Source organism: Rhea americana, unplaced genomic scaffold (genome assembly GCF_003343005.1).
Source record: "Rhea americana isolate MKP2758 unplaced genomic scaffold, rheAme1 scaffold_128, whole genome shotgun sequence".
NCBI classification, from domain to species: Eukaryota; Metazoa; Chordata; class Aves; order Rheiformes; family Rheidae; genus Rhea; species Rhea americana.
The window spans coordinates 206,357-231,030 of record NW_028185350.1 but is presented as its reverse complement, the minus strand read 5'-3'; the positions used below and the strand labels follow the sequence as shown (position 1 = coordinate 231,030).

The 24,674-nt window shown below is 49.8% G+C and overlaps 1 protein-coding gene across 4 annotated transcripts in view; it reads right to left on the bottom strand.

Annotated features, from left to right (window-relative positions):
* Positions 1–24,674, bottom strand: part of NOS1 (nitric oxide synthase 1) — a 72,680-nt gene that overhangs the window by 18,161 nt on the left and 29,845 nt on the right. For all 4 annotated transcript variants that reach the window (XM_085326126.1, XM_085326128.1, XM_085326127.1 and 1 more), the window contains 14 exons: positions 21,443–21,575; positions 15,422–15,559; positions 14,755–14,900; positions 14,252–14,414; positions 13,069–13,160; positions 12,164–12,305; positions 11,179–11,318; positions 10,562–10,736; positions 9,284–9,385; positions 8,628–8,822; positions 7,333–7,418; positions 4,061–4,205; positions 3,491–3,595; positions 3,100–3,158 (listed from right to left, as the gene is read on the bottom strand). In XM_085326126.1, coding sequence (XP_085182252.1) covers positions 3,100–3,158; positions 3,491–3,595; positions 4,061–4,205; positions 7,333–7,418; positions 8,628–8,822; positions 9,284–9,385; positions 10,562–10,736; positions 11,179–11,318; positions 12,164–12,305; positions 13,069–13,160; positions 14,252–14,414; positions 14,755–14,900; positions 15,422–15,559; positions 21,443–21,575 — 1,821 coding nt within the window. The remainder of the gene's footprint in view (positions 1–3,099; positions 3,159–3,490; positions 3,596–4,060; positions 4,206–7,332; positions 7,419–8,627; positions 8,823–9,283; positions 9,386–10,561; positions 10,737–11,178; positions 11,319–12,163; positions 12,306–13,068; positions 13,161–14,251; positions 14,415–14,754; positions 14,901–15,421; positions 15,560–21,442; positions 21,576–24,674) is intronic.

Sequence of the window (24,674 nt, the reverse complement as noted above, 5' to 3'; positions counted from 1 at the left end):
CTTCTCTGGCTATATGCAAGGTCAGACCATATGTACAAATATATACTTTTGAAGATTTTTCCATTCATAGGATGTGAAAAAAAAGTAAGAGGAGGGGACAAGAAGGGGGAAGGGGAGAGGAGAAAAAAATGTGAAAACAGCAGAAGTATTTCTGAATCGAACCATCTTCAGAAATTGCTCTACAGAAGAGTTTCTAAATATACTGCAAGAGCAATGAAGCAGTAGTGTGTGGATGAGTCACAGCAGACCTCCTGCACCCAACACACTACGCAGAGGAGACTCAACCCTCTGAGCAAAATAATTGCCAGGACTGTAGAGCCTTGTGCTTGCCACCTTTGCTCTGGAGCTGCTCCTGGCAACCAACCCTGTTCCAGACCTCTCCTGACCTGCTCCCCTTGTCTCTTCTTCTCAGACTCTTGCTTCACTCTATCTGGATGGAGCTGTTTCCTTCTCTGCTCTCCCTGGGCCATGTCCTCATCTGGGGTTATGTGGCAAAGGCAGAGTAACCTGGCCCACAGGTTTAGAGTGACATGAGGCATATAACCTGCTGGAGGCACCTGGGCAGCTCTGATGCTGCAGCTGAAGAGCCTGGAAAGCCTGGTCCTGTCAGTCAGTGGTCTAGGTCTCAGAGGGGCATAGGTACAACTCAGAACTTCAACCACGGTGCAAAAGGGGTCTCTTTGCCTACACCAAAACATGATRATATTTTACTGGGTTAGTCCCAAATGCTGCTGTGTCACTATTCTGCMGCAGCTGGGTCCAGGTATAGCAACATACTCATATTACTTCTGTAATAATCATTTTGATCACTCAGAATACATGAACTAGCTCATGCACCTCTGACGGCCTGGAGCACCATTTTCCCTCAGCCACTGCAGGCAGTCCAATGGCATATGAATGCCTCTGAAAATCCTTGGAAAACCCTCGCTGTACTGTCTAGTGTTAGACACCCAGAATTGCATATACAATTATAACAAAAAACCTCAGCTGTGGACAGATCCGTGGCCACAGGGCTCTGGCAAACTCATTGGGAGACCACTGCTTAGAGAGGCTATTCTCCCCCACCTCAGGGTGGTCCTAGCCACCAGCTCAACAGCTCCCAACATGATGTGGAGCTGGGAGTTCACTAGGTGCCCAGGGCAGGAGCTGCTCTCTCCTGTCCTTTCCTACAGATGTCAGCCTGACACTGCCCCTCTTCTCTAGATGATCTCCTCCAGGCCTCCTTTTATCATTGCAAAAGCTTTTTTCATGTCTAATGTCAGCCTCTCTTGCTGCCATCCAGATCCATGACCTCTTGGCCTGTCCTGGGGGGACCACAGGGAATAATTTATTCCYTCCTCCTCTGCAGTCACCTTTTCCATTTGTGAAATCTGCTACCACACCGCATTTCTGTCTTCTCTTCTCCAGACAAAATAGCTCTCACCCTTTTGCTCTGTCCTTGTAGGTCACTTTTTCCAGCACTCTGACCACTTTTGCTGTCARGTAACCAAGCCACAGGCTGTTCTGGCCCTTAGAAACTCTTGCCAGTCCCTCAAATTACATTTAGAGGTGACTGGGGCAGCCAACACTGAGCTCAGGTGCTTTTGTCCTCCTCAAATCTGCCTGGCTCGCTGGTGGTGGCACCTCTGCACCCAACTGTRTGTTGCACCAACCCAGCTCCAAAAAGTAGATCCTTGGGGTGAGAGCCACTTACAAAATGCCCTGGCACCTTMTTCATCCAGACACCTTCAGGGCAGCCTGCGTGTCCTGTTTTGCCAGCTGTCCCCATTAAGGGATGAGACCATTAGAAACCTGATGGGTTTTTGGCTTGTAAGCCCTGCAGGGATCTGTCAGATGACTTGGCTGCACAGCAAGGAGGCCACTTGAGGGCTGCTGCATAACCAACAGCACAGATAACACCTTGATTACGGAGCAGCCTTTTACCAGCAACCTTTACCTTTGCGTGCATCGCTATGTTAACTCAGGAGAGACGCCACAGTAAAGCAGTATCTCAGCTGAGCAGAGTATATTGTACTGTATAGCTAAAATAAGAGAAGGTCCCCAAATGATTAACACTTTGCCAGCTGTCCTCGCTTCCCCACCTCTGGAACATGCACAGAGATGCTCAAGGCTCGTCCTTCACCAATGAGAGTTTTCTAAAACCCCAAACCCTGTCTCCAAGGTACTGGTTCTGGACTCAGTGTTACAAAAATCACAGCCAGAATTTATAACAGCTCTTATTTTCCCTAGCAATATTTTTTGCATGATGCAAGAAGGTAGATTTGGTTCTCAAATCCTCTCTGTCCTTTCGGCCCGCCTACATCCACACAGCTGGGAACTCCCCTCTTCCTGCAAGTCTCACTATTTTTATGTCTCCTTGAATGCCTCAGCTATAGGACTTAATGATTATGGGTGAATTCCTGATTTTATCTGTTTTTTTTTGTAGCCGCCTGTCTCTTACAGCTGCAGAGAAAAACTTTAAAATGCCAGCCCTACAGTCTCAAATCCCAAAAGGAAACTGAAAAGAACCACAGATTTGGTATTTCAATAAACTCTTCAGTTTTGAAAAGTATTTGTCGGTCGGCAGCTGTGCTTCCATCCCCCGTGACAGAGCAGCTTTAACAACCCGTGTGAATGCTACAACTCACGTGTGGCCGCCTGCAGAGATGCAAGGCACATCACCACCTCACCGCATCTTGATTTAGGGACCCCCTGCGAAAGACTGGTGTTCACCACGGCGTCCGGGGGTGAGGCTGGCAGTGGCTGGGGCAGCACTAAAAAGCAGGTTCGTATGGATGTGTCCCAAGTGCCTTGCCATTGGGACATTTGTGGCCAGGGGTTATACCAGGGAATTATGAGCTGGAGTCCACACACACGTCTGACTCGGTGCTATTGCCCTCCCTGTGAYCACAACCTACTTTACCCCCTGTTCCTCAAGGCAGGTCCAATCCCTCTGACCAYTGAAAACTCGCAACCTGTGCTGGGATTTCTCTCTCCCTTCCGAGAGGAGGAAAACCAAGAGAGTCGGCTGTCCCAGCTGCTGAGGCTGCCTGCTCTCCAGGGTTATGGGCCGGGGTGTGAGTGGGGTTGTGAGTAGCGGTGTGTGTGTGGCACTCTTACTTCCTCTCCTCCAGGTTGGAGTTGGGATTCTTCATTTCCATTAGCGCACAGCCGAATTTCTACAGAGAGAAAAGAAAGAAAACAAACAAACAAAAAACACAGCGAAGGCCATCAGGTTTGCAAGTCTAGCTGCGGGAACCAAAGTAATGACTAAAACCTGGCCTGGGTCCATTTGTCTCACAGCTGACGAGGGAATAAGTAGATATCCCCACTTCAGAGAGCTGGAAGCAGAGATAGGCACAGCACCAAGGATGATGCAATACTCAGGACCTGTTTCAGGCCATTTCAGCATGCAAAAGGTGAGCTCAGAGCGGATGCTCTCCTCATTCTCCACCACCTCTCCTCTGCCCATATCCATGCAGTGGTTGCCAGTCCCTGTGGTCTGTCATACCTCTCCATTCTCAGGTGGGTCTCCATTGCCAAAGGTGCTTGTGACTACCAGGACCATGGTTTCATGCTCTAGGTGGACTATGTCGTACTCATCCATGGACATCACCTGGGAGCAACAGAGATGTTAGCAAGAGTCTTTAGGTGGGGAGACCTCCCACCAGCCAGTCTGCTGAGCCCCTGCTACCTAAGGGTGGGAACTGCATCTCCTGGCTGACTCCATGCCAGTGCACTGGCAGAAATCTCTGCACTAGGAGGATGAGAACAAGGGACTTAAAGGACTTGGACAAATCTCCCCTCAAAACTTTGGGGCTACCTGAGAAGCAGAATACAAATGTAGCCCCAACACCTGCTGGAGTATTAGCAGGAAATTCTATTCATGCTGTTCATTAGCAAGAAATGCAGCCATGCAGGCTTCTCTTGAGTAACCAAGACCCACTAGGCCTCATTCTGACAGCTGCTGAGGGGCCACATGGGATGGGAAAGTTCACATTTGTTGCCCAAGAGCTATTTATTTCCTTGGACTATTCACAGGTGTGTGCAATCTTGCAGGGGCTGGGAGCTAGTACACTACCTTGGCATCAAAAGCATGCTTGAAGATTTCACACAGAGTTTTTGCGTAGACCTGGGACTTCCCTGTTTCTGTGGCRTACAGGATGGTTGCTTTGACTCGCTTGGCCATGGCCTGCCCCATCAATTTGGCCGAGAACTTCACAGCTCTAGAAAGCAAGAACAAATCCAGAGAGTAATAGGATTGCCCACCTCCTTATTGGTGCTTCTAGTCCAGAGTATATTCAGAGCATATTTGTTATTAAATGAACAACACATTTTTGGTGTAATATGCCAAACATGGACACTATRGAAGAGCCTATCTGTCTTGTCTTATCAGAGAGGAAGATTGTATTGGGGTAGGGGCTTGAACATAGAGCTGAAGTACCTTGGTGGGCAGATAAAAGGAGGAAAAAGCTAAATCAGGTTTGGAAGAGCTCTTTCTGCAGGGACAGAGAAGCAAAATAAGAACTTGGGATAGCAGTCATCGAGATTAGCAGATAACTTCAAAGCAAAAGCCAGAGCCTAACCAGAGATGAAGCTACTGAAGGAATATTGGCTTCTTTGTCTCTTCATGTCTTTAAATCATATCTGGCTGCCTTTCTACAGGAGTTGTTCTAGCCAAGCAGAAGTGCTCAGGCTCCACATATCACTCGGAAAGCCCCGAGACACTCAGAAGGTCAGACAAAGCTGTCTGAAGTCCCTTTGATTTGCACTCCAGCGATGCTATGAACTTTACTCAGAGGAACAGCCCTCCTGAGGCTGAGAGGTTGTACATTTATTTGCGTGTTTGCAGGGCTCTGTCTAGCTGGATACCTCCTGTGGCTGGAATCGTGACTGGATGTGTTCGCTCCAGTTTTCCCCACTGGCTCAGTTCTGACAGCAGGGCAGAGAGGCTCTGAGAGGTCACCTGTGTCTCTAATCCCGGCCAAAGTGATGAAGCACTAGAAACACTGGCTCCTTTTCAATGCTAGTATTGGTGGTTGGATCTGCATCAGYAGACGCCCAGCAATGGGGGACAAGAAGGGCTGTTGTGAGCCAGCTTTGCGTTGCACAGAGGGGCGCTGAGCCTAGCGTGGCAAGCATTGGTTTGTTAGGCCAATTGTAGGGCCGTTTCTAAGTGCAAGGTTTGGACATGATCACTGTTTTCCCTAAATGCAGAACGCCTTCACCCTTTTTAAATGGTTCATCAAGCCTGTAAAYGGGAAAGTCAGAAAGGCAGGTCAGAGCTGAGGTCTGGATTTAGCCTCGTGTGTTGCAAAATTGAAGGGGCAGTAGGGCGGCTGAGAGAGCACAGAGCATCTTATGTGGCCTCTAAAAAAACAAGGGCTGCTTGATTCACTTTGACAGCTCAGAGCTGGAAAGAAAGTTTCTCCAGAAAGTAGCAAAAGATAAAAGTCCAATGAGAACAGGATCAGCACCACCCCAAGTGCAGGGTGATCTGGTTCAGACTCCTGCAGACAAGCTATGGAGGAACGGAGACTGCAGCTACACTAGTCATGCTGGCAGGAGAAAGCCAACTTCCTGCTGCCCCTCCTGCCAAGTGGTCTTTGAGCTGGCCACCATTTCCAAGGAGGGGAGAAATTCTGTACTTTCAAAATTTCGCTTGGGAAAAAGAAAAAGGAGGAGAAAAGGGGTAGAAACCTTCCCAAACTGTTACCTCCTACCACCTTCAGCCCACCTGTGTGGCTAGAGGGCTTCATCTCCACGGAGCACTTCCCAGCGGCAGGGCTCCACTTCCAAGTCAGTCTCATGAGGATTTATATTCGCTGCTATAGAATCATTTCTGAATGCAGCTCTGCATRTTAATGTCACCCCTTTGCTTTCCCCTGATGGTAGCGTCCCCCGTTTCCAGGGCTTACATTGACTGCCAGGGAGGGAAGGGGCAGGCTGGGGAGGGACTGCAGATTTGAACCCTTTGGTTTGGCCAGAACCAGCACAACCAGTCTGAACAGGCATCCAAATCACAGCAAAACCAGTGCCAGGTGCAACACTCAGAACTGCTGGGCTTGGTTCGCCACTTGTTCAGCTGATTAGCTCAGATCCAGGCAGGATTAATGATGAATTAAAAAAAAAAAAAAAAAAAACTTCCCTCCCTCAGGAACAATGGAGAGTTTTTTTTAAAAAGACTTACCTGCCAGGCTTTCATTTTTATAAAAACATTTATCAACTGCACACACGATGGCTACAAATAAAATCCATTGTTTCTCCTAACTCAATGGCTCAATTAATCTTTCTGAGCTCTCCACCAGGCCCTGGCTGCAGCCTGGACCCACGCACCAGTGCCAGCCTGAGGAGTATATTTATGACCCAGCTGTTGATCATGTTTAATAGATGTACCATGGAAAATAGCTTGCAGTAGGTGATAGCTGAAGAGTGGGAACAAACTGATAGTGGGCACACAGGAAACTAAAGCGTGGGAAATGTGACCAGCACAAGGCCACCTGGCAGCCTGGGCACAGATACCGGGGCAGACCCAGCCCTCCTCCGTCTTGGCCCAGTGCTCTATTTCCTCAGTGAAACACCTCCAACAAAAACTTCCCTGCCAATGGCCCACAAGGGAGGCATTCAGGCCAGGATCAGTCAAAGGGGCCAAATTACACTTCCTTCCTAGATTCCTGCTGACTGGGAGCTTAGGAGCGTTTGGCACAGGATAGGGGCTTGCACAGCCCGTTACAAGGGATGTCTGAATCTCAGCTTTACTCTAAAAAGCAAGAGCTGCACAATTCTGCGGTCCTGATCACTGYAACATGTAGGAAGATTCCTTATTCCCATCTCCCTCCTCCTTGCAAAGGGGACAGTCAGAGGTTTAGATACCCACTRAAGACAACTGCTCCTCAAGCAGCTGAAGAGTCAGTAAGAGAAATACAGACAAGAGTTTGATCTTGCTTGTGTCAGCATTACAATGAACAATAGTGACTGATCTCTTTGCCCCAGGAGGCTATGAAAGGAGAAACAGATGATATAATCCCAAGAAGTGAGAAAGCCATTCCTCAGCTTTGAAGATCACCTTACTGGAGAGTGACACATCTTAGGAACAGAGACTACATGCAATATTCAGTATACGTCTGCCCCCATCCACACACCTTTTGAAGATCTACSGGGATTTTCAAAGGGCTGTTTCCCTGAATGTCCTTTTTGGCAACTAAAGGCTTCAGTGGTCTTGGATCCAGGCTCACAGCTCAGCACCCAGGAGTTTGCGCTCATCCTTAGGGCAGCAGGACAGCAAGTGGAGCTGCCCAAAACCAGGACAAGTCCATGGCACTCCAGGGCTTTTCAGAGCTCACTGGTACTTACTTTGCTAGCTTCTTAAAGCCAATGGCCCTCTTCTTGGTAGGCGTCCCGTTGACCCCTTTCCAGATGTGAGTGTTCCAAGGGTCCGGCTAGGAGAAAGAAGAGCAGCAGCAGCTGATGGACAGTGCTTAGCTCTTYGAGAAATGCTGTATCCATGGTGCTTGTCACTGAATTCCCCTAGTCCCGAATGGGAGGATTAGCTGGCCTCAGACCCTCTTCTCGGCTCTTGATCCTTGGAGCTCGTGGGTCTCTTGGGGTATGTGGGCATTTAAGTATGAACAGACAATTGCAATATAATAAAATGTTGCTGGCTTGTAGCAGCGTCTGGTCAAATGCCCCCTCATCGCTAAAATGAGCATTAATAAGCAACAAGCAAAAAGAAAACAGGCACCACCAGAAAAGGGAGGAAATGGAAATACATCCTTCCCCTCCCCAAACCAAATCTCTCCCTCTCTCTCTCTCTCTTTTTTTTTTTTTTTTTTTTTTTTTTTTTTTTTTTTTGCAGGGGAGGCTCTTTGGGAAGGGAAGTCAGCTGAAGAAAAGAACAAATGCACAGAAGATAATTCAGTGCTCTTGCAGGCTGTTGTCTGTAATCAGGGCCAGGAATCATCGGGGTTCCTGGTGGATTGATTATAAAAATGAACAGACTGCTCTGTTTTGTGATTGTTCCTTAAGGGCTCTTGATTAAAGGTCACATTGTGTGAAAAACCACCAGAGCAGGGATGTTTGGTTAATGAGTGTGTTTGCTTAGGGCCCTTTTTCCCATGGTCTGAAGTGCTAAATATTCCAGCACCTTCATGTCAGCCTGTGGCTTAGCTTGTTGAGCAGGAGCCCCTGACAAAATTCTTAAAATTCTTAGATCCTCAGGCTGGCAGGAGTCATCTACTCAATTTTGCAAGCTGGAGAGTGGAGGGAGGCAGTGACTGCCAAGGCATTTCCCCACTTACCAACGAAAGAGCAAAATTAGGCACATCCAAAAGGAGGACCTCTGCTTTGTTCTGCTTGAACCAAAAGTACAAGTTGGGGCCTAAGCTGTCCCATGCTCTAAAGGAGGGGCAGAGGGCCAGCCCCCTGGGAGAAGGGAGTTCTGGTTATTACACCAAATTAAGGGGATCATCAGTTAGACATGTCTATGGACTCACTGACTCGAGGGACGGTTGTTGAAGTGATGAGCTCATCAAGAGACTGGTTGATGTCCCTCTTCTTGCTGTGTCTCCCGGTTCCTCCACCTTCTACCCTGATCTTGCTTATACCTTTGGGCATGCAACACTGGAAGAAGGAGGGCGTGCAGACAGTACCTGGTACTCAAAGGACGGTGTGAGACGGTAGTTGAGCATCTCCTGATGGAAAACAGGGGTGATGCTGCCAGACATTGGTGGAACAATCCATACCCAGTCAGCAGGACAGCCTCCACGGCATCGATACTCATTCTCCATGTGCTTGATAAAGGACTCTGTGGCCGAATGGTGATCCACAATGGTCACCTTGTCACTCTGTTGGAGAGAGAAGAGAGCAGAGCCAAGAACTGTGGGTTAATACTCCACAGACAGTGAAAATCAAACTCAGGCACTTTAGTGCRTCTACATCTCTAAGTGCAAGTGTGGGGAGAGCCTGGGCCAGATTCTTGATGTCTTTACTGCCAATTCTTGTCTCAGGCAGTACAGAAGGGCTGGGACCTGCCCCTTCGGGGTACTCCCTCTGGACTGGCAGAGCTCAGGCTGTGGAAGTGCTGTCTTTGCAACATCCAGGGCACAGAGATCATTAAATTTCACTGCAGGCTCCTGGAACAGCCTGAAATTAGGAAGGTACGGCACAATTTTAACTAAGCGTATCAGTAGCCGTTGCTGTCCTTGGGCAGATATCTCCATACTTCTCCATGCATCCCTCAGGAGCTGAGTCCCTGCATCCCTCAGGCCTCACCCAAACACAGCAGTGAGTCCTGCTGCTCAGGTACCTGGAAGCTGTACAGGACAGCAATGTTAATCTCCACCAAGGCTTGGTCCTTCCACAGTGAGGAGGTTTTCCTCATATCCAAATTCATTTTCTTGGCCACTTGCTGTAACAAAACATGGTAGAAGAACTGAAGATCTCTGCTTGAGAGAATGAGAAACCCAAAGAAATGAGTCATGTTCACTCAAGGCTGGGGACAGGGCAGCATCCTTGCAATGAATGACAGATGGTTTTGCCTTCCTCTGAGGAGATGTGGCCCTGCTTCTTCCTCTCCATGACTGGGGAAAGGCAAGTATGGCCTTCTCCCTCTTCCCTCTTCCCCGTAGACTGCTGAAAGGGGACATAGAAAGCCATTGGTCTTTGTGGGGAGGAGAGGAGATCGGAGAGTCTCTGGGATAGTGGGAGAAAATGGTAAAGCAGGTGCTGGGAGGAACAGGCCCTTGCTATCACACCCCATGCTAGACCTCTGTAGTTTCCAAACTCTATTATTTCTCGGCCTTTTTCTTCCACTTAGAGTCCTTCTCCCAGACAGTTACACACATGTGCATGTGTGCACATACACATGCACACACCTGTTCTGAGCCCTCTGGTTTCCAAGTGAGCTCTCAAGCTAGTCAAGAAGGATGCACCTCCTCAGAGTAACACAGCCTGCCCCTTGAAAGGGGAAAGGAGCTGAGTCAGATCAATCTTGCATTTTGTGCTATTGTGAGACTTGGATTTTTCCTCCACCTCCTCCTCCTCCATCCACAGTGCCAGCGTCTCATCACAGCTTGGCCTCATCTCTGACTCACACAGTCCCTGGTGCAGGGAGTTCCCAAGCCACAGAAATGCACCTGGCAGTTCCCCCAGATGGGCCAGTTGGAGGGTCCATGTGGGCAGGCATGTCTCTGAGGAGTCGCTGAGCATCTCAGTACCTGCTGATCCCCACCATTTCCCTCAGCACTTGACCCCTAGCAGGCACACAGAAGTCACAGGCACCCAGCTTACCAGGTGGCTGCTGACCCATACGATGCTTTCAAAGGTCTGGGGGGTGCTTAATAGACATCAGCTTTGTTCTGTTTAGTACCAGCTGGCCTTACAGGACATAGTAAAACTTGCCAGCCCCGTAGCTTCTTTGGTTATATGGCAGCAGAAGAACATAACTGCTTTGCAGCTGCTACCTGTAAGGGAGACTTGCATGTCTTGCACTCTCCCACCCAAGATTAACACTGTCCCAGCAACTTCACACGTACCCAATATACCAYGAGGAATGCCTGGCCTGCCACGAGGAGTAGCGAATTACCTCCAGTATGTTGTAGCGAGAGTTATCACAATAATCCCGGACCCCAATCTCTGTGCCCATGTACCAGCCGCTGAAGGGACAGGCAGAAAACTCCAAGCCGCCAATCTCAAGGAGCATGTTGGAAACTGCAGGCAAACCGTACCACTTCAGGCCCAGGTCCTTAAACCATTCAAACCTGCCAGGACACAACAGGATTAGGCAAGYAGCCAAACCTCCCCTGCCAAAGGCAGGCAGGGGAATGCAGGAGACTGTTTTGCCGTGAGCCACCAGGCCCAAGGATGCATGCATGTGCTCAAGAATGGTCTGTGGAGGTATACCTTCGTTAGGGGCTGTTTATGAGGAGTGGGTAATACACCAGGAATGTTATAGAGCAACGTAAGTCCTGACAGACTTCAAGAAAAGGGAAGACAGCCCTGAGGCAAGAATACAAGTTKCTTTCTACCCCCTGGCTCTGCCAGCTTTCCATGCAGAGGGAAGGGAAGATCTGGCAAAGAGAGTACTAAAGCACCCAAGCCATGACAAGGAAAGGCCATGCACAGGAGTTGGCTTAGTTTGAAGCCAGAGGAGCTGAGTCCTGCTGATCTCCTTGAGGAGTTTTGGGGCCTTCTCTGACTTACTTGGGATGCCGGATAGGCACTTCCAGCACGAGCTCTGGAGGGATTTCGAAGAGCTCTGGATCATTGCCATTGGCTTGGAGGAGTAGAGGCAGGATATCGAAGCGCCCATACGGTGCCTTCCACCCTTGCTGAATGCAGATCTAAGGCCAAAACAAAGCTGGAGTTAAAAGCCCAAGCTGGAGTTAAAAGTGCCCTCCGAGCTCTGTGGGCAGGGAGTCGCACGGCACTGGGCAGCCTCTCTTAAAAGCATCTCCACTCAGCCCTGACAGTCGAGGAATATTCTCTGTCCAAAGGAGCTTTGACAGCGGTTGCCTGTCACAGCCAGCCTATGGCCAGTGTAAGGGGCACCCAGGGGAAACGCAGTGAAAGTGAGTCTAGAATGAAATCCCCAGGAAGGATCATGGCTCTGAAAAAGCTGCTTACCACATCTGTGCCTGCATGGATGGAGAAGGGAGGCTGAATGGGTGAGAAAAGTGTAAAAGGGCAGCAGCATAAGGCACATCTCTCATTTCTGGTTCCCACGGGCCGATGTCAGTRGTGGGCACACATGACCACCAACAACAGTTCCCTTGGCACTACTAAGCTTCCCCTTCTCTGCATAAGACCAAGAATCTTCTGGTACAGTTATGGCCAACTCCCGCATGTGTGGGAACAGCTTTCATTCCTGGGAAAACAGTTAAGTCTCACTTGTCTGGATCTAATGAGCCCTGCCTGACCCAACATAGGCCTGCATCCTCCTCATGCAGGTGTAAAGCACCCCRTCTGATTTGCCTGGCTAGTCATGATGGGTTGATAAATCTGCCATGCTAGGAGCAATCTGTCCTCAGCTGCTGTCTGTCTGTCTCTGTGTTAGATGGACTGGAATTTAGCAAAATCCTGTGTAGATGCTTCATCTTATTTGTGCTCCTGGGATGGCCACAGATGCTGCATTTCCCCACTGGTCACATGCCCATGACGCCCAGGAAAGAAGGCTTCAGCCGTGTACCTCCGTCAGCTCCGCATTTGCTGGGTCTCCCAGAATAGTCCCATCGGGCTGTTTGTAACCAGCGTAGCGGATGAGCTGGGCGTTCCAGATTCGGAAGTCATGCTTGCTGTCTGTCCGCTGTGGGAATATAGTGATAGCAGATCTGGAAGGAAGAGGCAGCACTAGTGAATGCCATGGAAATCACAAGAGCACAGAATAGGGGTTATCAGAGAAATGGAGAAGAAGTGTTGTGGGGGAAATGTGCAACCTGCATGCCCTCCACATGTGGCCAGACCTGCCTGTGGCCTGGACCAGCCCCAAAATTCAAGGCAGGATGTTTCCATACCTCACAAGAACAGCGAGACACACCTGGGCATCCGGTTAGAGAGGATTTGCTCGTGTTCGACCAATGCAAGTAAAATTTACTTCCTGCCCTTTGGTGGGGAGTGGACTGAGAATGGTACTTTTGGCCAGGACACAAAACACCGGAGGTGAGGATCATTTAATACGTTTTCTTCACAGGAAGAAAACTCAGATAGATATGCTCCCAGATCTGGAGTCTGGGGAATTTCCATCAATTCAGGTCCGTGCAGAAGTTAGCTGCTAACAGGGTGTTTCAGAGAGATCTGAGGAGAAGTCCACATTCTGCATCTGATGCAGGAGGAAGGGCCAAATATAGGAAACTCCAAATACTTGGAAAATCTACCCTTTTGGGTCCCAYGAAGAGCAAGAACAGAGATATGTATGCACCAGCAGGACACCTTCGCCCTGGCATCAGAGCCCTTCCAATGCTCCCCAGGACAGATGCCAGCTACAAGCATCCTGTTGTGCAGCAACAACTGAAGGAGACAAAGTCAGCAGGGACCAGAGCTGGGTTGACACACATCCAAAGGCCCTCAGACCCTGATCACTCCTGGGTGGCTCACCTGAGATTCCCTTTGTTGGTGGCATATTTGATGTGGTTGCAGATATAATTGAACATCCCATGGGCTGTGGTGCAGTCTCGAGCATCAAACACCTGAAACAGTGGACGCAATAGAGGTTGTAACACAAGGTTCATGCTCCAGTGCATAAAGCAAAGCCAAGCAGAAGAAACACAGCACAGTGGAAAGCCCAAGGGGTCACTGTGATGCATCAGTTGTCTAGAGCTGCAACATTATATGCTTTCTGCCATTTTAACATGGGGAMATATAATGTTGCTGCCTCTTCTGCTCTGGAGAGCTGATTCATCTCCTGCTTCAGCAAGAACAGCCCCAGTCCAGTGCTCCCAACCCACTGCAGTTCCTGTCTCATCCACCAGCAGTTTTGGTTTCTCAAAGATCAAGACTCAAAACTGAAATAGGACAGGTATAAGCCRGGTCTGAGGAACACAGAGAGGATGGGAAAACTGGGAAGAAGAGCCACCTGGAGGCTTGAAGACAATTTCTTCAGAAGTTGCTCTCTCCTAGAGTTTAAATTAGCCGAAAGAAACAGGAGAACAGAAGAGCTGAAGACTGAACTGGGAGCGAAGAAGGCCCAGCCTCCTGKATCCAGCAGTGCCAATATCCTGCACAAGGTAGCCACAGGAATTGCTCAGCAATTAAGCTCTGCTCTGTTACAAAGCAAYGTGTTATTTTCATACCAGGAGAATCCAAATTCCACTAGAGATCATTAATTCAGATCCTACCTGTGTGTTCCCAGCTCAGTCAAAAAAGCATTGAGCCAAGTCTTCGCCTACATCGCCTCTCTGACTGTACCAAAGATGAGTGTGTTCTGATGCCACTCTCTAGGCAAAGCTACAGTTTTGGAAGCAGCATGTGGGATATTGCAACAGTATCTGATTTTGGAAAATGTTCTTTAGAGCACCAGCTTCCAGTTGGCCAGGTTTCAGACACAGACACCTCTGCTGCACCTTCCCCCACAGATGCTTTTGCAGTTGCAGCTCCTTCCCTTTCTCTGCACCTCCAAAGCCTTTGGGAAGAGCTTGGCTGCTCTGTGTTTTCATCACCCACAGCTGTACCCATGTTGTGATCCCCTGAGTATTTGAAGAGCAAGAATTGCCTTTCCAAAACTCCAAAGAATCATTTGGCAGGCCACCTGCCAGCCCTCTTCAGATGAGCCTGTGCTCACCTGTAGCTTGGACCACTGAATCCTGCCCACACAGCGGGCAGCATTTCTCCAGGCATGCTTTGCTCCATAGATGAGCTCTGTGTCTCGCAACTGATAGGTGTCWGTGGCTTCAATCTCCTTGGTCACTTCCTCCAGCCTTTCCATGTGGGCCTTGGAGCCGAACCTGCACGTGTGAGGAAAGGAGAACTCAACAGTCACCAGCCCAGGTGGAGGGCAGAGACTCCTGTTTTCTTTCTTGCACACAGGCAAGAAAGTAGCCATATCATACACACACACACACATGCACGCACACATAGGTCTGCTTTCAGCTAACGGAGGACAAATGGCAGAGGTCAGTAGTTWGCCCTGAGGCACACGATCAACGCTATGAACAAAACTCCACTAAAGAAACAGCTGCACCTGGAACACCATAATCTCACCTTGCCTTGACTTGCAAGAGCGAAAGATTATACCTTAGCATGAGCAGTAGCCAGGGTCTGTGACCTTCTCCAGCCAATACTYACCTCTTTATGGAGGAGTAGTACTGGTCAATGAAGTCCTTAGCCAAAAGAAGCACCTCCTCTTTTGTTCTGATATCTTCTGACTTGCGGACATGCTGGCTGGGGGTCATTACTGAGCCCATGCAGATCTGCTCGGTGCACGCAGTAGCCTGATGGGACAAAAAGTGACGAGTGGGTCTTGGATTTCCAAATCACTATTGGTTACGTGAACAGGCCTGGGAGAAGTTGGTGATTAGCTGCACTGAAGTTGGTGAAATTTTGACAAATCGGGACATTCCCAGATTATTTGTTTTCACACTTGTGAGTAACATGTAGGACAACTCAAGCATGTATAGTCATCTCTTAGCCCACCTGATAYAGACTACATGACCTCCAGAGACTCTTTCCAATCTCAGCCATTCCATGATTCTGTGAATTGCGGCTCACTAGATTCATGCCGCAGCCTGGCATGAAGTCATATGCTTTTCCTTATTCCTCCCAGATGGACTTCCCTCTCACCTAGCTTAGTGCACCGGCATCCAGCGATCTGACACTCAGATACCACAGGAGCCAGGAAATTTGGCCTGAACTCATTTAGATAAGTATTTATAGGCAAATCCATCTTGAAAACGCTGCAATCCACTCAATTATGCTCAGACAACTTGTGGGCAGTCCTTTCAACTCTACTCACCATTGCTGTCTTGAGATGCAGGGTATCATGAAGTACAGAGCCTGTCTCCCAGTTCTTGATTTTGACAAAGCGCGGGCATTTGGAAGGACTTCCATTCACCGTGTTCTTAGTTGGGGACTGCCGTCCAGATGGCGGTGGCTAGACAACAGTGAAGATCAGGTACAAGGTTAATATTCATCAGTGAGATACAGGAAAAAGACAGGCCATAGCCACAAGCAGCATCTTGGATTAGTGGATTTCTCCTGTGGATGCTTGTACTTAAATCCTAACCATAATACGGTGACACAAGGTGCATCTCTTAAAGCGCTGGCAAATATTTGGCAGCATTTGAGATCCTATAAYGGAGCAATCGACTCTCAGTGCAATTAGGAAGTTAACTCTGTTTACTGGACAGCCAAACCTAGCGGAAAGATAGAGACAGAAATGACTTAGGAGGATATTATGCTCAGGTTTCCCAGCGGAAGACTTTCCTCCTAAAATATATATTAGATATATCTTCTTATGGAGCGTCATCTGCTCAAGTTTTACATGTGCCAAGGCCTGCCTCGCTGATATGAGCACTCCAAGACAGAGCTGATCATTCCTCCAAGCAGACCAAATGCCTGCCTCTGATATCAGTGCTGGAAGAATATARGAGTAAGGATGGATAAAGTATGCAAATGGAAAGGCTATTGAATTATGCATGGTTGGATTACTTCAGTCACAGCTCTGCATCTCCGTCCCTCTCTGATATCTACGTCAGGGTGTGCTCATCTAGCACGTCGTGAATTATATCTCGACATAAGGAGCGTGCTTGGCCAGCAGAACACTTACAACGAGAGGACCTGACTGTGTGTTCTGCTTCCAAGTGCTTGCGTTTGCACGTTTTCAAATATAATATTTAGTATTTGCACTGTAACCCTTGCTCACTCCAAGCACTTGAGACACTTAGAGAGAATCAGCATCTACCAGCATCTTCTGTGACAGCGAGCTTCACGCCAGCCCTGGAAACTGAGACATATCTTCAGGGAATTAGATCTTACAATTGGGTGGGCTTCAATCCCTGCARTTGCAGAGGAGCTGCTGGAGGTTTCAAGGGTAAATTCAATCCCAGGCCAGATCGTGCTGTCAAAACCCATTTAAATTTGGTGCCACTTAAAGGCCTGGCATCTCTGCAGAGTACATGTGGGCTTGGGGTAGGTTTTGATGTAGACTTTCTACATGAACCTTGCAGCTTGTGTCCCTCTCTAATTTATCTGAAAGATTTTTTTTCAAAAAAMCCCATAAAAATAGCCCTGCCCTCAGCATGCATTTTATGATCCATTCAGAGTTTCACACTCCTTTTAGGTGGTCCCGGAGGAAGCCATCGTTGTGGGCTCATGTCACAGGCGCAGCTCATGGACTAGCAGCAATAGCATAAATTTGGCATTACACTCACTCACCGAATGACCAACTGAAAAACAAGCAGCCCACAGTGGAAGAAGCTCTTCTTTCCGAACGAGCAGCTTTGCAGACACAACTGCATCGCTCTGGTGGCAATGCTGGCCATGTTTTTGCCCAGTTTTTGTTTTTAACATGCGTACYTTTCTTGTCATTTTTTTCTGACTCTTTCCTGAGCCACCTGTGTCCACCGAACCCACGTGGGCAGCCTTTGGGCCTGAAAGGACAGTCCGCTATGCTCTTCCCGCAGAGTGATACTCAGAGTGACCCTGAACAAGTGTAGTAAAACATGGCTGAAAACTGGTGCTCAAAAATGCAAGCAGACAATAACCGTCATCTGTACCGCCACCTGCCAGACACAAATGAGAAGCATCAGCTAAAGCAGAAAGTGTTGGTTGTATCTAGCACTACTATTTTTATTCTGGGTTAGCTTTACCAGCACCGATCTGCTGTCAGGGCTCCAGTGCAGCCCAGAAGGTGTGCTAAACAGTAACAKGTCTTGCTAAAACAGCAATGGCCCGACAGCGTGCTATGAAGCCAGCTGGAGGAATATTGCATCCTCGGAGCAAGCAAACGCTCGGTGCATGCACTTGTGGACGCCGGCTGCCTCGCCTCTGCCTTCGAGTGTTCTCGGTCTCTTCGAGGACCTTACGGCCTTCTCCAGGCCACTCYGTTCCCTTTTTGTCTTTTCCCTGCAGGCAGCTGTGAAGTTTGTGTCCTTCTTGAAAGAGGGCCATGGTGAAGAAGCATGCTGACTCGCTGGGATGCCAGCAGGGTCAGCCACCTACGAGCAGCAGAGTCACCAGGCCTGGCAGCGGCAGCACAGAGCAGCCGTGGGGAAAGCGGCGCCTGGGAGAACATGGGGAAGTGCTCCTCGTGTGTGTATGCCTCCCCCGTGAGGCCTGTCTGAAGTCAAATATTACCCCTGGTTCTGTCAGGGAGGTTATATCAGATCCTTTCATGTTTTAGGCAGCTGTGATATTAGTGACTCAAGAGTGGGACAAATGGAGAGACTCCGGTAGCAGCCAGGCGCACATGCATTATGCAAACATCTTTTACAACAGAGCAGGTTGGCACTTATCGCCGGCATGCAGCTTGCGAGCTGTCTGCGGCTTACAGACAGGGAGAAGAAATGCACCCAGCCCCAGGCTCTTCTTGGGCCCCAAAAGGCAGGGAGCATTCTGCTTTTTGAAGACCCAAGGGAGCTTTATAGGTCCTCAGCCTTCCTCTTCTTGCCTCCCAGCCAGGCTTCAGAGGACCCTGCAAGGACGGCTCTGCTGAAATGCATTGACTATGGGGGGAASCAGGCTTGGAGCATTATCCCAGGTCATAGATGTCTTAGCCTGCTGACATTTCCTTCCAGACTACATTAGCTCTGCTAGTTGAAAATGTATTTTCCCTCCTTATAAAGCTGTAAATCATCCGCACAAGCCAGGAGCTGAGCTGACTCCCTTCCCCTGCTAACACGCACCTGCACGCCCCCGTGGTTACTGCGCTGCTCCTAACAAATCAGTCTGTACAGGCTAAAATATGCCTCATGCCGGACCCAGTCTAGTGAAGTCACAACATTTTTCTGTCAGAAAGGTTTAGTGCCAGGAGAATCGGTCTTCTGGGGAACAAGCAAAATACACTGCATGATTTTGCAAAAAAAAAAAAAAAAAAAAAAAAAAAAAAAAGACCGAGAAGCCGAGAAGAGGAACCCAGGTCCAACTAGTCTTTCAGCACCATATTGCAAGTGCCCTTGAACGTTCCCCACCTGGATGAGTGAACCCACCAAACACCACTTTAAGAACAACACATATAAAAAGCTCATGTCTGGCTTGGCTCGTCACCATTTCTGCATTAAACGCTGATTAACTGCCGTTTGCAACAAGCTCAGTGAAACTATTCACAGTGGCAAAAGCTCAGTCTTCCCCACAGTACCGTTGGCCCAAGCACAGCTTGTCTTCAGATGCCCTCCATGTAGCACTGACCAGGAAAACTGCAATCTCTGGGAAACAAGTGCCTGCGGGGTTAGTTTTGGAGGCATCCTGCAGCTCAGTCCAGCTGAGAAACAAGGGCTGGGATGCGGGTGTTTAGTGGAGACGACGCATCGAGGTTGCTGTCGCCTTGACCACATCCAACGTGGGAGAGCTACTACAGAGGGAGCGGGGAGGCTGGCTGCAAGCTCTGGAGACTGCAGGGAGTATGTGAAAAAAATGAAACTGCTTCCAGCAGAGGAGGCATAATGATTTGGGGATAAGAAGGATAAAAAGAAAGCCTGCACATCTAATGAAAAAAAACAAAAATGAGTTTAATAGCAGCTTAAGACTGGGGATTTTAGCAGCCCTAACACAGAGAGAAATTAAGCTCTGAAAACAGAAGGTTATAAAGTGCTTATAGTAACAGACACACACATGCAAGGAGCTTAGCAAAGAAGGCAGAAACACACTCTTTTTCTGCTGCCAGGGGAAAGGGACCCAAGTGTCACCTGTCCTTGGGTGAGATGGACTCRTGATACCTGCCACTGCGCATTAGGAAGGACACGGGGCTGCCCAGGGACGTCTTTGCAGAGGCTGAGCGAAGCGCGCTGCAGCTCTTGGACGCACCCACTTGCGTATGGCGACATACGACGATCCCCATGGTACAATCACCCACGCTGCTGCGAGAGCTGGCGAGGGGAGGACAGCAACTGCTCCGAACTGAGCACTCAACACAGGCTGGCCAGAAATGGGCAGCAGATCTGGCACGATCAGGATTATCTCAGCCTCCCTGCACAGCAGGTCTCACGTGCCCCACCTATGTCAGGCACCTTGTGCATACTTTAAAAATGCACGTGAACGTCGCTCTGCTCAGGACTCCCAGGCAGACTGGTGGTGCTCCCAGCACAGCAGGAAAGGGGGACCTGGGAAGARTCAACCCACCACAAGCAAGCCATCCTGTGAAATACCAAGCACCACCAAGCCCCGTTCATCTCTGCTGTTATGAAGAGATCTTGTCACCTCACTGAAGATACAGGATGTGGCCCTTAGAGTGCAGGCTGAGAGAGGTGGAGGTCCACTCTGCAGTGCAGAGCAGGCAACGCAAGGCATTAATGAACTCTATGCTGAGGARTCAGGTCTCCAGGACAGTGTGAGGTGACCCCTGCCATAAGCTTCGCCCCAGGACACCGGCCAGCATGCTCCTCTCCCTTCCTTGCTCACAGGGTCATTTAGGTGATAACAGCATGTCCCGTTACCTCCCTGTTTCTGTGTTTGCATCTCATCTTAGTCTGGAAACTCTTCAGAAAAAGGAGAACATCTGTTGGAAGAACAGTGGGTCCTGGACCAGGAAGAGCTGCTGGACGCTGCAGGGGCGTTGATGCCAGGCTCGATATATGAGTGTTAACTACACTGTTTTGGCCCTTGCAAGTACAACAGCTCTGGCCTGCAGGCAGCACGTTAATGAAGAGGAGTGATACTGTAGCTCACTGGGAGCCAGGAAGAGGCATTGGCCAGTCCCATGTGGTGCTGCCCTTTCCACTGAGGAAGCTCCTGAGCTAAGGCAACGCTGATTTTCTTGGAAGTCTTCATGCCATCATTAATCTGTTTTTCTCCCCTCCCTTGGAAAATATTCCTTACTAAGTCACCCTGAGAAATCCTGTGGGGAGAGGGCAGGTGAGGAGACCAAATGGTCCCAGGACTGGTATCCCACGGTCCTGCCCCCGCTGCTGGTTAATCCCATCTGGGAGACACGTTTGGCTGAGCGGACTTGGCCGCACTGAGGTAACATCATGTTTTCCCCGAGGTGATCTTTCTGGCCTGGCAGGGACCGCCTTGCGTCTCTGGCTTTGCTACAAACGTGGAGTTAATCCACTTTTGGCAGGGAAGCCTGAGAATTTACGCTTGTGGAGAGCRCGGAGATGAAAAGGCACCGTACAACATATTAACTGAAGTGCTGTGTTGAATTGCCTTCATACAAATCAAAACGAGCTTAACAACATGACTCGGCTTTTCGCYGCGGAAAGTGACGGCGATCCCAAGAGAAGGTTTCCGAGAATGACCRCGTTACCCCTGTTTTCCCCACTGAGCTTCTGACCCTGTCTCAGCCCCTTTGCCTGGAGGAATATTGCTCTCCAGAGATGTACACCCTGGCTGAGCCGCAGCTTTGCTGCTCCCTCTCAGTACAGCCAAGGGGAATTTGGCTTGTGGCCCAAAGGGGCTCYGTGTCCCCCAGCCACACTGGGGCAGCTTGCAGGAGAGGGTGCCGGAGGGTGGGAGCACGGTGCCGTGGCCTTTGCGTTGGCACGCTCAAGGGCAGACCACAGCGTGGATCCCATGCCCTGAAACCATAGCTCCACCGAGGGGTGATTTAAGGAGCTTTGGGCCACCACGACATCTCTGTTGGCTGATGACCAAGAGCAGCTCTGGGCGCGACTGCGCAGGGAGCCTTGCAGTGTTTGCAGACACCTAAGCTACTCTGTGCTAGGTGCCATCCTGCCTGGTGCTGAGCTCCTTCCTTCCCCTTGAAATCAGGAGCCCCCATGGCAGCAAAGGGAGTCCTTTTGCGTTGTCCATACTGGGAGACCCACTAGATTAATTCTGAGCCCGCTCCCACCCATGGCAGCGCGAGCAACGGTCTTACCTGCTCTGTTTCAGAGTAGGGGTTGTTGAGGACCACGGGCATGTTGCTCTTTCCCCACAAGTCACCAAACATGCGGTCGTTCTCCATCCGAGCAGGTAAGGGCTTCAGGGGCTTGCTTTCTCCTTCTCTGAAACTGAAGGGTTAAAAACCATGTGGGCAAGCGGGTTGTGGAGCGAAGCTTGGTGGGTGCCCAGGCCAGGGGTTTGGCGGGTGTGGGGCCGGCTCTGCGGGGCCACGCCAGCGGGCTCCTCTCGGAGCGAGCGATCGCTCCGAACTCGCTCACGCCACTTCACGCAAGAGGGAAAACTTCAATGTTGCACCAAGGGAGGGGGAGGAAACGTTCTGCGTTGGCCAAGACAATGAATCACCTTCTACGAGGGCAACCAAAACACAATAGACATTTTCTCAGACAAACGAGTGCAAGAGCATTAAAGACATCAGGAAACCAGTGCCCTGTGTTGGCTGTGGGACTGAAGCCGTGTGCTTCTCCAAGCCTGGCACCCAAAGCCCACGCCAGCTCTTAGCACCCCACATCTGCACCGGTGGGGTTACAGAGCCGATCCTCTTCCTTCAGCAAAGCAAGCCGAGGCAATCCCCACGCCTGTGAAAACATGTACGGAGCCAGAGGGAAGGAGAGGAGCGCGCACGTTTATCTGCAAAGCCTCATGGCAAAACCAGCCAGGTTTGCAGAGAGCCGGCTTGCGCTTATGAGCAGAGGAGAGGAAAAAACCCAGGAAAAAAGAGGTGGCTCCTGGGAGAGAGAGACAGCTCTCTCTCCTCTTCCTGACCTTTAYAGATGCTGCAAATGCTTTTGAAGGCAAGGGATTTTACCCGGGTGAATCTGTTTGAGCAAACAGACTGCTTGCTTACACAAAGCTCAGTACATTTGTGAGGCTGGGGGAACAAGGACGCTTCCAACACTGGCTGCACTGGCCAGCGCTCAGTTGAAGACTGGTATCACTCACAGCGTCTAAATGCACAAAGGTCACCCCGCAGTCAGACCCACGCCACCAGCGCCAAAGGGACGGTGCGGAGTGCCCCGGTGCTGGCCAGATTTGGGCAGGAGCTTCCCAGCTGGATGGGTCACACCGCGTGGGGCCACAGGCTGCGACGGGCACAGCCTCGCCACTCACGGCAGCGCTGCCTTTGCCCTTGCTCAACAGACTACCAGGCTAACGYGCTCTGGCAATTATTTTGCTCCTGCTGTCAGTTCTTAAAAGTCTTCCAGATGCCCACTAAAGTCAGTAATGAGCCTTTCCATTAACAGYGGCAGGCTTTGGGCACTGACCAAAGGAGGACTCTCACACCCAAGACATAATTCACACCAACACCATGCTCTCGAAACAGTCTCTGGGAGACACACACATACTTACATACAAATTCAGATTCACCACCCACCTTGCCTCCAGCCTGTATCTTTAGGTACAGCTTATGCAAAATGTTTCATTTACAGGCAATCTCCCTTTGTTCTAACTTTTCAGTATTTTTTTGTGTGTTTACAGAGCAATTTTCAGCTGCCAAAATATTACAGTAGGCTCCTGGCTATCTTCCAAACACTGCATGCCTTAGGGTGGAAGTGGCCAGCTTGGTGCAAGAAAAGATGCCTAAGTGCAACACGGGCAGCTTTTTGTTGAAATTACTCTTCTCTGCCATTCAGAGAAGAAAGTTGTTCTTAGCCAATTTRGCTTGCTTGAGTATGTAAAAGGGTTTTGATCAGATAAAATACRAAACAATTTCACCCGCCGTGATGTGCAGGCGAAGGCAAAGACAACAGGTCCCGTCTCTTTGTTAACTCCGAGTAACCGTGGCCGTGCTGCCCGCAGAGCGCACCCGTGCAGGCTGCCCGGTGCTGCACCGTGCCTCGTTGCCCATCCCGCTGCACGCTTTTCCTGCCAGGGCCCTCGTGGCTCTGCTTCCTGCAGCAGTGATAATGCTCTGATGGCCAGAGACTGAAACGGAGGAGCGCAGCCTCCTCCACCCCGCTCAGAGCTCTGCGCGGGGGGCTGAGACTCCCTTGCGATGCCAGTCCCGGCTCAGGCCCTCACTCCTGCGATATCTAACAACYCTTTGAGCTCTGGTGTCTCCCACCTGGGCTGTCAGGCATGGGATTCATGCTCCATCTGCCCTCAACTTATTGCCTGCAGAGCTGAACTGCTTATGAGAGGGAAGAGAAAAATCTCCTGCTAATCGTAACCCTGAGGCTCCTGAGCCCAGCTCAACCAAGCTGTACCTTGGGAAGTACCCACACAGGAAGAAACAAGCCAGCGTTGCGTTAGTCCACATGGCCATGGCACCAGCCTTGATCTGGCTGCTTCTGGGGACAACCACAAGCCATTGATAGTCACTCTGCTGCCCTCTACCAGCCCACTTGAAAGGGGGAAAGGCAAAGTGTCTTGTTTGTCTCCATTTAGAGAATTTCTGAGTGCAAGACAGAATTAGCAGGATGAAAATCCAGCAGATCTACCTGTTTTCCCTCCAAGTCAAGCCCAGCTATTAAATCTCTCAAAAAATACTCATCTCCAGGGCTCCACACTGCCTTCTGGCCCTGAGCCCTATCATAGCCTCAAAATCCCAGGTTAGCACAGGAGAACAAACTTTGTTTCAATTGCAAAGTGAACCTGCATCTTCTGAAAAGCCTGTTCTCCCCAGCCAAATAAAAGGTAGCGTCTGTTTTACTGGTTGCAAATTACTGAATGAAATTCCTTGGAAAGCCAAGTGTCTTGTCTTGCCTTGCCTGCTGTTCACCTGGTGAGGTGAAACACCTTGTCGAGGAGGAAGAGGAGACTGTGTCTTTCATACAAAGTCCTCAGGTTTTCTGCATCTTTCTTTGACCTCTTTCAGGCTTTCCAGCAGCCTTTGGGCAGATCTGTCCCACAGACCTGCAAGCTTCCCAGCAGCAGTCTCTGGCTAGGGTCTGGTGATTTCAAGGACAGTTCTTCATATCTCTTCTGAGATGTCACCGAGCATTTCTCTTATCCCCCATGCAGAGATGACTGAAGTTGAAGGGAGAATGGAGGCAAGTGAAACACCACTGCAAGTCAACAAAAGGCCTCTCCTGTAGCTCAGACATGCTGATCCATATCTGATCCAGAATCAAGACATAAGCTCAAAATCCAAAAAGAGATGGAAGAAATCCCTCAGCWTTACCGGCTGAGAGGGGAAAGTGAGAGTTAGGAACCTCCTGGGGGCCAACAGTACCTCTCTAAGGGCACAGAGACACTTGGCCAGGCAG